Genomic DNA, 16,020 nt, shown 5'->3' with positions numbered 1-16,020 from the left:
CTCCCAAGTATCAAACACTGATCTCGTGCTCTCACACCACATATGAATTTTTCTTACAGAACATTGGGCTACTTTTCATGCTCTCTCAATGACTAGCAACAAACCAAATGTAGAGGGGTGAAAATAAGTTGTTATAAGTAAATAAAAACACTAAGTATAAAAATAGGGGCGTGTGTTACAAAGATGGCATAGAGAAGGTTGGGTACAGAGAAGAAGAATAAACCTTCCTGTTAGATGCTAATGGAAGCTTAACGTGTGTGTCTCAGGTCAGTAAAATGTATTTTTATGCATATATATCTTTATGCATATATATCTGCATTTACCTGTAAGAGTTGAAGAGATTATTGAATCGCAGTGAAAAACTAGTGAGTCTTGTTATGCAGTTTCAGATTAGTATTGTGTGGAAAACGGGACATATTTCTGGATGCTAATGGTAGCTCAACGTGTGTGTCTCATCTTTTCTGTGTCATAGCATCACACGTTGAGGACAAACAACCACATTACCCTAAACCCATCCAAGGTTGCCAGGTAATACAAACAACCTTTAAAAAGAAAACACACGAAGGCCCACTACTGCCTTGCAAGAAGCTTCATCAAAATAGCAGGGACTAGGCTTGCGCATGCGCAATTTGTTCCATTTAGTGTGTTTAGAGGTTTGGATTGTCAGAGAAAATCTTCGTAAAGATTACCGTACATTTCAATATAACTGATATCGTTGGAAAGAAGCTGTCTGTAAGTTACTATAGCAATGACTTTGTCAGAGGACATTGTGGTTATAAAATCCGAATTCTATTAGATCAGAGTGACAGTCTTGTAACGCTTTAATAGTGACCCCACGTTGACTTTTTTTACTTTATTGACTTCTTTTCATTCACAATTTCTGAAGCATTTTACCGACATACACAGAAACAGAAAAATATGTAAATAACAGCTTCATGAGGAATGTGGCTGTGTTATTATGCAGTAAATGTGAGTCCAGATTAGGAAGGAGGCTAACAAATGTAATGGGTGGCAGGCAGAAAGCAGAATGCAAATGCATACTCATATTCCCCTTTCTCCTTTGAGGCTCTGTGCCTAAATAGAACAGAACCTCCAGTCATGTCACTGGTAAATCCTCTTTCATGTCTGTCTTCTTTTCAAACTGTGTAAATAGGAGTTGATTTGGACTTTCTGTGACTGTAAATAAAAGTGAAAGATCTGATGTTTCACACAACTGTGCTTCAATCAGGCTTTACCATTAATTGAATCACATTTTGATAACAGTTGGAAAGGGATTCTGCTGCTATAAATGAATCCGATCAGTTGATAAATAAAGTTGATAAATATCAGGAACGCTTCAATTGTTGTAATTTGGCGATATATAAATAAAATTGAATTGAATTGAATCCTCCAACTCCAACAATTACTGATCTCCTAAAATGTCATATGTGCTCCCCACAATTGTGAACTTCAAAGTTTCTGATGTGAAAAACAACTCTCGTGCCCTTAAAATGGCATGAAATGGTATGAAAGGTGTAACTTTTTCTGCAGTCAGAGAATTGGGATTTATGAAAATGCTGATCTGGCCCCGACCATGTCTTTAACTGCCAGGAGCATCTGACTCTTGCACGGTTGGGCCAAGTCCCGGCTCCCTGCTGCATAACTTCTCTTTATAGCTTGGCTACCTTCCTTATCTCATTGATTCCTCACAGCACATGCCAAACAGTTGCAAAGCCTCACCCGCTTGTTGTCAGGATTAGTTCCTCCAATCTTCTGCGGAAGGCATAGAGACCATCTGACCTCACCTTTCTGAGACTGTAGTTGGTGCTCTATAGATTCATAGCAGAAACCTCCGGCCATGGCATTGATGGCTGATTTTGCTCATTATATATCAAGTAACACAGAAAAAAAGATCTTATGGGCATGATGCTTAACAACATGAATTTAACAGAAGGGGACTTTAAAATTAACTTAAATGTTACTTAGGCCTCAATATTTTCTGTTTTGGGAAATACTCTATGCCACATTTAGTAGCTTTACCTCATATTAATATTGATATTATGATGAGAGCACAATACTCAGTAATGTCATATTAACTGGATTTCTGTGCATGGTATTTAGACTGGATTTCATGTGAGAAGTAGGACGAATATACAGACTGGTTCATTGCAGTTGACCAGTACACTGAAAGGCCTGTGATTTTTAACTGATTTGTTTTAACCATATAAATACTGTGAGCATGAAGCTACATAACTAAAAACAAATGCATTTAAATACATTTCTTTAAGAGTTGTCAATTAACCATTGCTGCTTCTTTGCTTGTTTTTTGCTGAGTGAGTTGTGTTGCATCAGTGCAGATAGACCTGTCAGATATATTATTGCATAGGACAGAGAAGAGGGACTGGTCGTGGTTAATCTTTGACCAAACTGTCAGCTGATTCTCTGAGCTCCCGTATAAAATTGGGAAAGCTCCGACAACCCTTCTGCAGCAAAGAGGACAGTAAAGGTAAGCACAACACCCCGCAAAAATATGTGTAACAATATGGTATACATAGTCCTTTGAAGAGTTGATTTAATGGGAAAAACTGGATTTTGAGGTAAAGCTCTGAAGGCGTAGTGATAAAATTCTGAAATTACAAAGATAGGCAAAGTGGTATGGATAAGTCCTGTTTATTTTGAAATGCTTATGTATTGCTTGATTATTTTCTTTTTTCAAACAAAAATACATCTATGACCACTGTGGTTGAGCCAAACTACCTTGTTTTTCCCTGCACAGGCTCTGAAGATGCGTGGTATCTTTGCTAGTTGTGCTCTGGCAGCCTTTCTGCTGGCTGTAGCTTTGGCAGATCACCACCTCCACCACGACCATGATCACAGCCATGAGGGCGATGACATGTCCTGCCACAAGCTGGTCTCTCCTAATGCTGACTTTTCCTTCGCCCTCTACAAAAATCTGAATGCCAAGGCTGCTGCTGGAAAGAACATCTTCTTCTCGCCACTTGGCATCTCCACTGCTCTGTCCATGCTGTCTGTAGGAGCCCGTGGTGAAACCCACAGCCAGCTTTTTACTAGTTTGGGCTACAGTGGCTTGAGCCAGACGCAGGTCAATGAAGCCTATGAGCATCTTTTCCACATGCTTGGTCACAGCCAGGAGAATCAGCAGCTAGATGTTGGTGAAATTGTAGCAGTGCGCACTGGTTTTAATCCTATGGAAGCGTTCCTGAAAGATATTAAGAAACACTACTCTGGTGAGACCATCAATGTCAACTTTGCCGAACCCGATAAGGCTGCAGCTGACATCAACAGCCACATTGCGAGTAAAACCCAAGATAAGATCAAGGATCTGGTGAAGGACTTGGATCCTGCGATGGCTATGGTGCTGATCAACTATGTCTATTTTAGAGGTAGGACACAAACATCCTTGGGGAGGACAGACAGTACATGCAGATTGACAGCTTTTAGATGATTACAAAAAGATACCACATACCACTGTACATGTACATTTCATTGTCCAATTCAAGGTTTTTAAGGAAAAGCATGCTTGGAATGTGAAATAAACCAGTATAAAGATATCGTAATAATAACTGCAATATTTTAACATAAACTTTACTCTCATCTACCTCCTCTATTGTCTCGCACAGGACAGTGGAAGAAACCCTTCGATGCTAACTTGACAACAAAGGGGGAATTCCACGTGGATGAGACCACCAAAGTTCAGGTGGACATGATGAAGAAGATGGGTCGCTTTGACTACTATCAGGACAATGACAACCACACCACCGTCCTCATGCTGCCATACAAGGGCAACACCTCCATGATGATTGTCCTGCCTGATGAAGGGAAGATGAAAGAAGTGGAGGACAGCATCAGCAAGGAACACATCAGGCACTGGCATGATTCGCTCTACAAGAAGTAAGAGGAATTCTGATTTCTTTTGAATCCTCTGCCTAATGGTTAGAATGTGTGTCACAACAGCATAGGCAATGAATGATGTGACATACTTTGAGCTTTCAAAAGCATAAACAACCTATATAAAAAAGGCAGATTAAGTGACACAACTGTTGTTATTTTGTTCCTCAGTAGCGTGAATCTCTTCATGCCGAAATTCTCCATCTCTGCTGATGCCTCTCTGGCTGAAACTCTGAAAGAACTAGGTGTGACAGATGCTTTTGGAGACAATGCTGATCTTTCTGGCATGTCTGAGGAGATCAAGTTAAAAGTCTCAAAGGTAAGATATGCTAAAAAGACTCCAGCGATGCTGCAAGGACTCTCTGGCTTGTAGCATGTACTGTATTTAAGACTCTGAATCCAACTCAAAACTCACTGCTGTCTCCTGCTTCCCTTTACAGGTGTCTCACAAGGCTGTGCTGAGCGTGGATGAAACTGGGACAGAGGCAGCAGCCGGCTCCACCTTGGAAATCATGCCCATGAGTATGCCAGATGTTGTGACTCTCAACAGACCCTTCATGGTCTTCATCATGGAGCACTCGACAAGGAGCTTCCTCTTCATGGGCAAGATAACCAACCCCACTGCCATGTAAAGATGTCCAGGGAGTCACACACAACTGTCACATTTTCAGGCTGCAGTAGGTTTTAGTAACTTAAAGATATATTACCTCAATATCTGAAATTGTTATCGAGGTGTAGCCATTATATTAGGAGCATCGAATAAATGATGACTAAGTGGATGGATTAATTTTAATAGAGATGTCTGTCTATTCATTTGTCCTTATGAGACATTTAAAACCATCTGTCACCTGGCACAATTTATAAATATCTGTATCTGTCATTGTAGATTATATCCCAACTCTTTGTGATAGAATTTATTACTAAAGCATCGCTTGTTATTGTACTGTGGCTGTTTCAACAGAGTTCACTGTGAAGTGAAATAAAGTCTTGCCATGAACAACTTTTATGTGTTTTGATTTTTCAGCCTGAGCCCGATATGATTTACAATCCCAAAATAGAAAAAATTGCAAAATGAATGAAACAGGGCACACATTTCCTTTTGTCCAGAATCAATTCTGAGGAGCTCATCATTCACCACGGTTCAGAGTTCCTTCTTGTAATCTGTAGATGATCTGGATCTAAAGTTTATTGGGCTTTTTCTTTACCTGTGCATCAAAGGGAGGTGGATATCCCTTTCCACTTTGTGTGTAAGTGAAATTTTTTAAGCTTGGTAACAGAAAACAAAGTTGGGACACTGTATAAAATGTAAATAAGACAAGAGGGCAATAATTTGAAAATCAATTAACTGAAAATAGCCCAAACACCGCATATCATATGAAAGAGAAACATCATTATTAATTCTGAAGGAAACTATGATCATTCTGAATGTGATATCAACAATATGTTTTGAAAAAATTTGAGACAAAAGATCGGAAAAGCTGTGCAAAGCTAAAGGGTCCATAAATTGGTTCAAAAATAGAATAAGGTTACTCCATCAGGAGGATAGATATATTTAGATTGGTGAAATGCTTAAACAACAAGTAAATTGTTTTTAAACATACACTTCCTCTTTTTTTGAATGGAGATATTATCTACAGCACAAATATAATTTAAAGATTCAAAGGATCTAAATAGATCTCTGTTCAAAGGACACACCTGAAAAGTTCAGAAACACCACTTGTACCTGTAATAAAAGCTGGCACTGGAGTTTCCTTTCTCTGAGGATAATGCCAAAGCTTTATATTAAGCCATTTTAACATTTAATGATAACAGCAAAAAGATGAACAACCCCGAATTTACACTAAAAATCTGCAAGAAAATTCTTACCAAGGGAAAAACCTATTTAAGATATTTTAGTAGTGGGTTGTGCAGGCGCCCCATGTATAGTGGCTGCAGTCCTTGCTGCAGGTGCACCGGTTCAAGTCCCACACTGGATGACCTTTGCTGCATGTCATTCCCCCCCTGTCTCCCTTCTACTGTTCTATCCATTAAAGGCATAAAAAGCCCAAACAAACAATTAAAAAATATGTATATATTACAGTACAGTTGTCACTGGTCTAATCTACATTAAAGTAATAATGAAAAAAAACAGGCTACAGGATTAGCAACATTTACAACCTCAATTCCAAAAAAAACAAGGATGTTGCATAAAATGTAAATAAAAATAGAATGCAATGATTTGCAAACTTTATTAACAACATACAAATTATATTAGATGGTGAAAGTGAGACATTTGACTATTTCATGAAATAATATTAGCTTACCTGCTGGGAAAGACTTCAGCCCCCTCTAGACCCTAAACTGTATTAAACGGGTGTAGAAAATCGATGGATGGATGGATATTAGCTTACATTGAATTTGATAACAGCATGTCTCAAGAAACTAAGAAGAGCACAACAAAAGGCTGAAAAAGTAAGTGGTACTAAAAAGAAAGAGCTGGAAAAAATGTTGCAATCAATTAGTTTAACTGGAAACAGGTCATTAACATAAATGGGTATAAAAAGAGCACCTTAAAGAGGCAGAGTCTCTCAGAGGTAATGATAGGCAGATGTTCCGCAATCTGCAAATAATTCCGCCACAATTTGTTGATGCAAACTTAAAATTCTCAGAGAGTTTGACTTTGACTATTCTATCATCGACAATATTATCAGAATATGCTGTAAACATCTCTATGAGCAAGGGGCATGGACAAAAATCAATACTAATAAGAATGTGATCTTCAGGCTCTCAGGCAGCACTGTATTATAAACAAGTATGATTCTCTCATGAAAATCCCTCCATGGGTACAGAAACACCGCCAGAAGTCACTGTCTGTGAACACAGTTTACTGTGCCATCCACAAATGCAGTTTAAAGCTCTATCCTGGAAAGAGAAGCCATATGATCCAGAAATATTCCTGTTTGCGACAAATCTCATTTAAAATGGACAGATGCAAAGTGTAAATCTGTTCAGTGGTCAGACAAGTTGAAATTAATTTTGAAAAACATGGATACCTCATCCTTGCATATCTGTTGATGGGGGTGTATTAGTGCCTATGAAACTGCCAATTTCTACATCTGGAAAAGAACCATAAATGCTGAAAGGTACATAAGCATGACTTTATAGTAGAAGAGTCTGAGTGCTGGACTGGCTTGCCTGCAGTCCAGACCTCGCACCAACTGAAAACATTTGGAGCATCATGAATTGCAAAAAATGACTGAAAAGATCTAGACTGTCAAGTAGCTAGAAATCCTATTTCACAAAAGAATGGGGTAACAATCTTCACTCGGAGGCCCAGCAACTAGTCTCCTCGATTCCCAGATGTTTACGGGCTTTTGATAAAAGAAGAGGTGATGTCACACAGTGCTGGACGTGGTCATGCCGGGATGCCATGCAGCTCAATCAATTGAGCAGGTGCCCAACAGGGCCATGTTTGGGTTTCAGTCCTAGTCATCGGCCCTTTCCTGCAAATCTGCTCCCTCTCTCTCTGTCCACCAGCTGTAAATAAAGGCCACTAACGTCCAAAAATATACAACACACAACTTTTTTTTCAAACTGGGTTTTAATTTTGGGAGTATCTGGAATTTAACTTTTTCCTCAGAGGAATTCTACTGCAGATGCAGATCGTTCTGGACAATCACAAATATACTCATGGATGGGTGAAACCCGTTTCAGAAATAATTTAGTTTTCTTGTAAGATGTCATTGTTGACATGTCTAACATGTTAATTTTCACCAGTAAGACCTAAATTATGGAAATCTGAATATTGTTATTAAATGTTTTGACAGCTTTCCATTAGAGCTGAAATGATGCCCGGCGGAGTAAGTGCATATGACAGAAAGCTTGTGCTCCGCACTTCACTATTGGGAGGAGCGGGGCTGCTGTACTTGCACAGGGCACATTGAGAAAGATTTAAGTCATGTTAGGATTCTCATTCATATGACCTCAAAGCTTGAGAAATGACACAATGACAAGTTGAGGAGATGATTAATGATAAACAGTTTATCTGCTTTAAGTGAAAGAAAACCAATTATCAATGACCATTTGAGTACAGAGAAATCTCTCAAGCCTAAATACATCATAATTAACTGACATTTGTATCCATTATACTGTATTCTATATGTTGTTTCCCCCTACAATTTTAAATCAATATTACAATCAGGATTTGTCTTACCGACTGCTGCCAATATTATTTACAAAGCTAATTAATTCTCTAAGTGGATAAAAGGTCACGGTGTCTTTTCCCACAAGGGGTTTGAAGTGGAAATTATTTAAAATGTCAGACTGGAATTAGTTGCTTCATATTTTCATCAAAGCTCCCTGATGTCCGTCTGATTTAGTCTAAGAATTACGAAATGACCTCTGCATGCATGTGCGTATGCAGTCCTTTTTTCAGAAACATTGTGACTTACTCACAGCTCTTTACTTTTACCGATTCAGTTCCATGGTTTGTGTTGTAGGGAGTTATGCCAGGATAGAAGAGGGGGCTGGTTCTTGTTAATGTTTAACTAAACTGCCAGCAGTTCCTCTCTGACTTGCTGAATATAATAATGGAGTGTCTAGCACACTGCACCAACGAGGACGTTAATGGTAAGCATCAACCTTCACTGGAATGTGAATTTGATGTTTTAATTAAAGGACTTACTTTTAGGAGATAAGTGACAGCCAAGAAGTTTAGAAGTGAGCCTGTGGTGACAAAAACTGTTTTTGATTCATATAATGCAAATTATAATAATAAAATATAATAACCATATGAGAGATAAAAGTAGATACTTGTGATATTTTATCATCAGTCATTGACTTTTTCAGTATTTCTATATAACTACATAATATAAAAAAACTGATTTTATTCATTATCAAATGCTATTATGAGTTTTTGTGATTAGACTCATTGTTCTTTTCATATTGGCAGATTGTGAAGGATGCATGGTATCTTTGTTTGCTGTTTACAAGCAGCCCTGCTGTCGGCTGTTGCCAGGGCTGACCACCATCACTCTGAACAAGGACAGCATAGCAACCACCTGCTGTCTTCTCCTAATGCTGACTTTGCCTTTGCCCTCTACAAAACTTTGAATGCCAAGGCTGCTGCTGGAGAAAACATCTTCTACTCACCGCTGGGCATCTCGACCGCCCTGTCCATGCTCTCCATAGGAGCCCGTGGTGAAACCCACAGCCAGCTGTTCAACAGCTTGGGCTACAGCACCCTAAACCAGACACAGGTCAACGAAGCCTATGAGCATCTTTTCCGCATGCATGGGCACAGCCAGGAGAACCAGCAGCTGGATGTTGGCAACATTGTGGCGCTGCACTCCTGCTATAATCCTCTGGAGACATTCCAAAGTGATGTCAGACAATACTACTTTGGTGAGATCTTCAACGTCAACTTCTCCAGACCCAATGACTCTGCAGCTGAAATCAACTCATACATTGCTAATAAAACCCAGGACAAGATCAAAGATATGGTGAAGAACTTGCACCCTGAGACGGTTATGGTGCTGATCAACTATGTCTACTTTGGAGGTAAACAAGCAGTTGTAAGTCTGTGCCTTACTGTCCAAGCCACATGTATGATGCATAATGACTGCAGATCATATTGCAACATTTAAAAACATATGTTTCATACAGGACAGTGGAAGCATCCTTTTGAGAATGAGCTGACACACAAAGCAAATTTCCATGTGAATAACACCACCAAAGTTAAGGTGGACATGTTGTCAAGAAAGGGGTTTTACAAAATCTACGAAGACCGTGGCAGACACTCCACAGTCATCATGCTCAACTACAAGGGCAGCACCTCTATGATGATTGTCTTGCCTGAAGAAGGCAAGATGAAGGAGGTGGAGAGCCACATAGACAAGAACTCCATCAGGCACTGGCAACATTCAGTCACTGATAGGTATGGTTCATAAAACACTACTTATTCAGTTTAATTATTGAAAAGGATTACCTTTCCATATGTTAGGCTATGTACCAAGCATTACAACCACTGGAAAACATTTGTTAGTGGCGTGGTTTAACTGTCTGACACTGGAGGTGTTCTGTGTTTCTCAGCTACGTGGCTCTGGACTTGCCAAAATTTTCCATATCCACTGATGCCTCCCTGGATGACACGTTGAAAGAAATGGGCATGACCACGGCTTTCGAGGACACTGCCGATTTCTCAGGGATATCCGACAAGGTCAAGATAAAAATCTCAAAGGTAGGCAAACGTTTTTAGGTGTTTTGGTTTAGGACTTTGCCTTCTACGCACTATAAGCTGGATGCTAAAGATCCAGAATAAGACACTTCTATCTTTTTTCAACCCACCCTTTTACGGCCTCTTCCTTTTGTTCCACAGGCATCCCATAAGGCAACGCTGAGCGTCACTGAGATGGGAACAGAAGCCTCAGCAACCAACATCTTTGAGTTTAGAGTTTTGAGTACCGTAGAGTCAGTTACAGTTGACAGGCCCTTCTTGGTTTTCATTCTGGAGAACCCCGCTGAAAGCATCCTCTTCATGGGCAAGATCAACAACCCCACTGGCATGTAAAGGTGAATAGGGAGTATCAAGTTCAAAGATTTTGCCAAGATGACCCTGCCATAATCAAAATAATTGATTCTTTAGTCATCATACTGATGCTGCTGTGTACCTGCAATACTTGTGGTACTTGTTACTTGTGTCATTTCAGGAGAGTTGCTTCTGGTCTACAGAAACCTGATTAAAAAGCATCTTGAGTGATTTCTGAGTGATTGTGTGTTTCTCTTGAAATGAAAAAAATAACACAGGATTCCCCCCTGTAGTGTAAGAACACAGGAGTGACTGTTTTGGTGCATTGATAACATGTACATCTGTGAAGGCACCAATCCCCACTGAATGATGTACAGTTCTGAGAAACATATGCTGTAACCTTTTTCAAGTAAATTCTTATTTCAGCGGTTAAATGCAAAACCACACTCTGCCTTCTTGCATTCTCCCCCGAGGCTTTCTTTGCCTTTTAGAACTTGTGCCAATATGGACAGATGTCTGTATTATATATAAACATATACAATGAATCGGTTCAGCTGAAAAGAGGTCACTGTTAATTTTGAAAGATAAAAAGGAAATTATTGCAAATTACAGATTAAAAAAAGTTTTTTAGATATATTTAATATTTTAAATATTTTTTTATCAAAAGCATATTTTTGCTGTCCGACTTATTCATTTTTCTGTAATTAATGTGTTGGCCTTCACAGCCTTGAGTGTGTAAAACAAGATTTTTTTTTTCTTAACCGGATGCACATTGACTTATCTGTGGTTCTTTACATTAACTAACTCACTGAAATGGGTTGTATTGTATGAGCAAAGACTTGCCAGAACAGAAGTGAGCACAAGATGAAAAAAAGAAGGTTTTCATTAATATCTAAGTAAACTGTCAGCTAACTCTCTGACGTGTCTAGCAATTTCACTAAAGTGGATGTTGATCATCGGCTTTACCTAAAATAAGACACAGTGTAAGTGTTATTCATGGCTTTCATAGACACAGCAGATTCCACAGACATATCTGAAAAGGTCAAGATAAAATTCTCTAAGGTATTTTTTCCTTTGTCATTTCATAGGACAAAACTTTCCCTTTTTCTTTTACTCAAAGGCTATTCTGAGTGTCACTGAGATGTGGACAGATACCCCAGCCACGACTGTCTTTGAGTGTATTGCATGGAGTTTGCCATTGTCAATCAGACCACTGTTGGTTTTCATGTTGGAGAATCCCAGGAGAAGCATCCCCTTCGTGGGAAAGACCATCGACCCTTCAGCCTTCTAAAGGTGCACATGCGCACAAGGAGGTTGCTCCAATAGGATTCTGTCCATCAAACTTAAGCTAAAGTGTATTTCTGTCATTTCAGGAGAGTTATTTCTTGTCTCCAAAAGCCTCGTAAAAGGAACATAAATATTGAAGAACTGTTTCAGTGGTTTTGTGTGTGTGCTTCTCTTCTCCTTTGTGTAAAAATATGGAAACGGGATAGTTTTCAATTTCATCCTAGTCTCAGATAAGACAAATTTTGCACACTGTACACATTCTAATAAACAAACTAACTTGTTGGCCATTCTTGTCTCAAGGATTTTTAAAATGTGACTTTAAATACATAATTCAGAGTATGACTAGAGTATGGCTAGACTAATATCCCCAAGTTGGTCATGATTTATAAATTAGTTTTGGTCTTTTCAGTATTTCCACATTACAAATCCTGCCAGTATCAGCATGAACAAAACACTATAATCCCTGCAGTTTAACTGTTAAGTATCAGATAAGTTTTGACCACAGTGGAGACAGGATGTGCAACCTGATGGCCATCAGCCTCACATGACTCTTCGCCCTTTGACCTGTCAATAGTGGAGCTGCTGTAGATTGTTTTACACAATCGGTACACATAAACTTTGTTACTTTGTCTCCCTATCAGCGCCCACACAAACACTGGCTTTTGCTAAGAACATCTGTAAGATAAGTGTGAATGAGAGCATTGGGTGGGTAGTTCTTTAGAAGCGCCCAAACATTTTCAATCTGTCCCTTCAGCTGAACATAAACAGATACTATGAGGGCCCTGCTTTGTAAGCTAACGTATGTTGGTATTATCTGAGTTAGCTGTTGTTTCACTCAGATAATTTCTTTTGTGAGTGGCAAACTCTTGAGATTTGTTTGAGCTGCTGGTGTTTCTCAGCAGACACCAACTTATGCGATTTTGGTGTAGCATTGCAGTCAAAGTGCAAAATGACTGAAACAGAAAGCACCGCATTATATCCCACATTAATACCATAGTTTGTTTGGCAGTTAGCTGCTAATTAGTGTGGCCTGTGCTTGTGTACTTCCTAAAACAATGAGTTAGGGGGATCCTTCTTGTGGCTGTAGCTCAGGAGGAAGAGCAGTCACCCATCAATCAGAGGATTGGTTGTTTGACTCCAGCTTCCCTGGGCTACATGTCAAACCATCCTTGGGCAACCCCACATATCCATCTGTGTATGAATGTGTGTATCAATGGTTAGAAAGGACGTAGAAAGCATGTAGTTATGTATGGACTTAAGACGTGCTGTACGAGTGTGTGTGAATGGGTGAATGTGGCATTTAGTGTTAGGACAAGATGCAGTGTGAAGTGCTCCCTTTTCATCAAATTGTTTTATCTAGATGCTGGAGTAAAGATCCAGTGAGGTTGCATCCAACCAGCATGGCTCTGCCATGTCAGGCAACACACAATTCAGTGTGAGCAGGTTTCATGGAATGTAAAAACACACCTAAATGTCTTTAAAAGTAAACCCATTCAAATGCTTTGTGGAATTAGCATGTGATCTTCAGTTGAACCTGCCAAAGCAACTGAAGCAAAAAAGCCAGTAAACCAGGCTGCTGGGTATCATTTCTCCTTCATTCCGCTTAACAGTTGAATTATTTCTAAACCCACCATAATCGCTTAACTGTTGCTTGCTCTTTAGCCAAAGAGAAATAAGTTGCAGTTTGTGAAAAAATAAGCATAGTTCAACTTTAGATTTCATTAAGTCTACACTGTCCATATCACACAAGCATAGTACATTCTTAAATACCCTGGTCAAAGCAAAACTTCTTTCTAACTAATTTTTTGTTTGTAAATCCTTCCATCTGCTGGAGAAAACCTGATTATTCTGATTACTGGAAAGATGTGGGATGATATAGCTGCACAAAATGAAATTTACAATGCCAGGATTATATCAGCGTGAACAAAACTGCCTATAAATTAGCATATGATTAGGGTCCAACTTTGAGAAGAATGCAGGAATAATGCAATAGGCTGAGCAGGGAAAATCTTCAGTTCCTACTTTGCAGCTGAGACCCTGGGTCTCGGCTCTCTACACATACTCCAAAGTTTTTTTGCATCTTATTGTGCTGCTATCATTCATATATTTTCCTGTTTATTTTGTCTCTGTGGCTTGTAAGGAAGTACCTGCTCTTAAAACACAATGGTTTTAACACAATCCTCCCTCCGACATTGAGAGGTGTCCGATAAACTGCGTTTACTACTAACATAGATAAATCAGATAGCTTTTGTGTATTCACAAAAGCGTAGCTGTTTAGACTCATCACCACTATGTGTTACATGCACCTTGTTGCAAATATTTTAATTTTGTGTGGGAATGTACATTATAAAAGTACCTTCTAATTGCAAAGTATACCCTGCAGTTCAATTAAACAGGCTAAAATGAATTTGCTCCACAAAACTTAACAAACCCAACATCTTTTTTGAGCCTCCACACAAAGACGCATTCGTTAGAGTCAAGCTCCATGACTCTCCTTCTGCTGCTGAATCTCTCTCAGATCTCTCTGCTCTTTGTGTGATTCCTGCTTGGAGAAGATCAAATGCGTGGTACGCATGCAAATCAAGACATGATGTGACACATGGTGAAGTGGGCATCTATAATGCATTTCCCGTCGTGTTTAGGATGTGTGAGACCTAACGCCAGTTATTTTAGTCTGCGGCTCTCAGATGGCGGCTCTTTCTGTAGAAGTGACGGGAGGAGGACAAGCATCTCACTACAGAGGGACTGACTGGCAGACAGGGGTGGAAAGAAATGTGAAAAACATGAACCGATAACTGGCTGTTCCCAGGTTTTGTCATCACACTTTATGTATTCCAGTGTTCAATGCAAACACGACAGTCAGTGCAGACACTGTTGTGATCTAAAGAAAAAGGAACTGTTTAATAAATTCTTTTTGTTCACGTACCGTATGGTGTGATCACACCCGACTTTTTTCTTGAACAATAATGAAGAAGCTTACTGCTTTACTATATCTATATCTATATCTATATCTATATCTATATCTATATCTATATCTATATCTATATCTATATCTATATCTATATCTATATCTATATCTATATCTATATCTATGTATATTTTATTTCATCAAGCTATTTTCAAGTTAGCAAGCTGTTCAATTGATATTCTGGTAAGACTGCAGTAATTCTTGGGCTTAGTCTATCGATTATGGCTGTTATTTAAAGCTTCCATTGCCAATGTGACTGTATAGCTAAATAAAAAGAAATAGGTGAAATAGAAAAAGCTGGGATACAAAAATTTCATGTTGCAATATTAAAATGATATGCTCATTTTGAATTTGAACCGTTTTGAACCAGTTGGATATAAGGTTGGAGAGTGTGGAGAGTGGCAACAAAAGGCCAGAAAATGTTATGTAAAGCTATGAGAATGACTCTTAAACACAAAAAACAAGCATTGATGAGAAAACACAGGTTTTACTACACATGCATGGCAGTCAGAACAGACACTAACAGCTGTGATCTAAAGAGGCACTGCCTAATCAATTCTCTTTGTTCACATAGCAGTAAAAGTTCCAGAGAAGTGTGCAAACTTTTTGAAAGACTTATGACACTGAAATGCTTCTCCCTCACCTCAATGCAGCATTCATCTTAAACTTTATATTTACCTCTGTTTGTTTATTTTGACTGTTTCCATTCTTTTTCTAGCTAAACCACGTACACTGTTAGTGCACAATAAAATGACAGATAAAGCTAGCAACTTGCAAGTACAGCGTTAAGTGCCCAAAGTGTCAGGAGTTGGTGGAAACCAAAACTTAGAATGAAAGTAACTATTATTCATTTGCTAGACAGCAGCACTGCTTCACATTAAAAATAGTGTGTATGCTAACATTTTAGCCAAAAAGTGCTAAACAGACAATGTTTTGCTAATGAATTGTTCCTGCTTGTTTCCCCAAAAGTGACCCAAAAGATTAGTTTATGGAATTTTAAGAATGATTAACCTAGTGTAACCTTTCTAGTGCCCATATAAAAACACAGGGAATATACATGTCTGATAAAACATTTTCCTACTGTCGTTACATGATACAATACAGAGAAGAAAAAGGACTTTTTGGTAATTTAAACAGATGCTAGAAGGAACTGCGGCAAAGATTGAGAGTGACACAATATAATGTATTCTGCTTGCTATGACACTGTTTCTCATGAATTCCTCTATTTTACAGAAACATTGGTTAATGAGGAAACTGACACCCAAAAAGTCTGGTAACAAAACAGCTTGAAAGTTACAAAGAGGCACAGAACCACAAACATATATCTGAGTATTCTTAATTACTTTTCTTCGTTCCTTGCACTTTTATTGTT

General features: G+C 38.8%; 2 protein-coding genes across 3 annotated transcripts; both read left to right on the top strand.

The window, feature by feature from the left end:
- The first annotated feature begins 2,356 nt into the window (after positions 1-2,356).
- LOC140267241 (alpha-1-antitrypsin homolog) lies at positions 2,357-4,889 on the top strand. Its single transcript, XM_072362458.1, has 5 exons — positions 2,357-2,485; positions 2,756-3,383; positions 3,621-3,891; positions 4,060-4,207; positions 4,329-4,889. The coding sequence occupies exons 2-5, from the start codon at positions 2,765-2,767 to the stop codon at positions 4,518-4,520; spliced, it is 1,230 nt and encodes a 409-aa protein (XP_072218559.1). The 5' UTR covers positions 2,357-2,485; positions 2,756-2,764; the 3' UTR covers positions 4,521-4,889.
- Positions 4,890-8,385: 3,496 nt separating this feature from the next.
- On the top strand, positions 8,386-11,861 carry LOC140267271 (alpha-1-antitrypsin homolog). Of its 2 annotated transcripts, none has more exons than XM_072362491.1 (6): positions 8,386-8,496; positions 8,819-9,426; positions 9,532-9,802; positions 9,958-10,105; positions 10,244-10,437; positions 11,514-11,861. In XM_072362491.1, exons 2-5 carry the CDS (start codon positions 8,829-8,831, stop codon positions 10,433-10,435), a joined length of 1,209 nt encoding a protein of 402 aa, XP_072218592.1. In that variant the 5' UTR covers positions 8,386-8,496; positions 8,819-8,828; the 3' UTR covers positions 10,436-10,437; positions 11,514-11,861. The 2 variants fall into 2 exon arrangements, with proteins under 2 accessions (XP_072218592.1, XP_072218593.1); XM_072362492.1 differs by lacking the exon at positions 11,514-11,861 and adding an exon at positions 10,575-10,941.
- Positions 11,862-16,020: the final 4,159 nt, after the last annotated feature.

Source organism: Leuresthes tenuis, unplaced genomic scaffold, assembly GCF_036924035.1.
Source record: "Leuresthes tenuis unplaced genomic scaffold, fLeuTen1.0.hap1 SCAF_13, whole genome shotgun sequence".
Taxonomy (NCBI): domain Eukaryota; kingdom Metazoa; phylum Chordata; class Actinopteri; order Atheriniformes; family Atherinopsidae; genus Leuresthes; species Leuresthes tenuis.
This window is presented reverse-complemented; position numbering and strand designations above follow the sequence as displayed.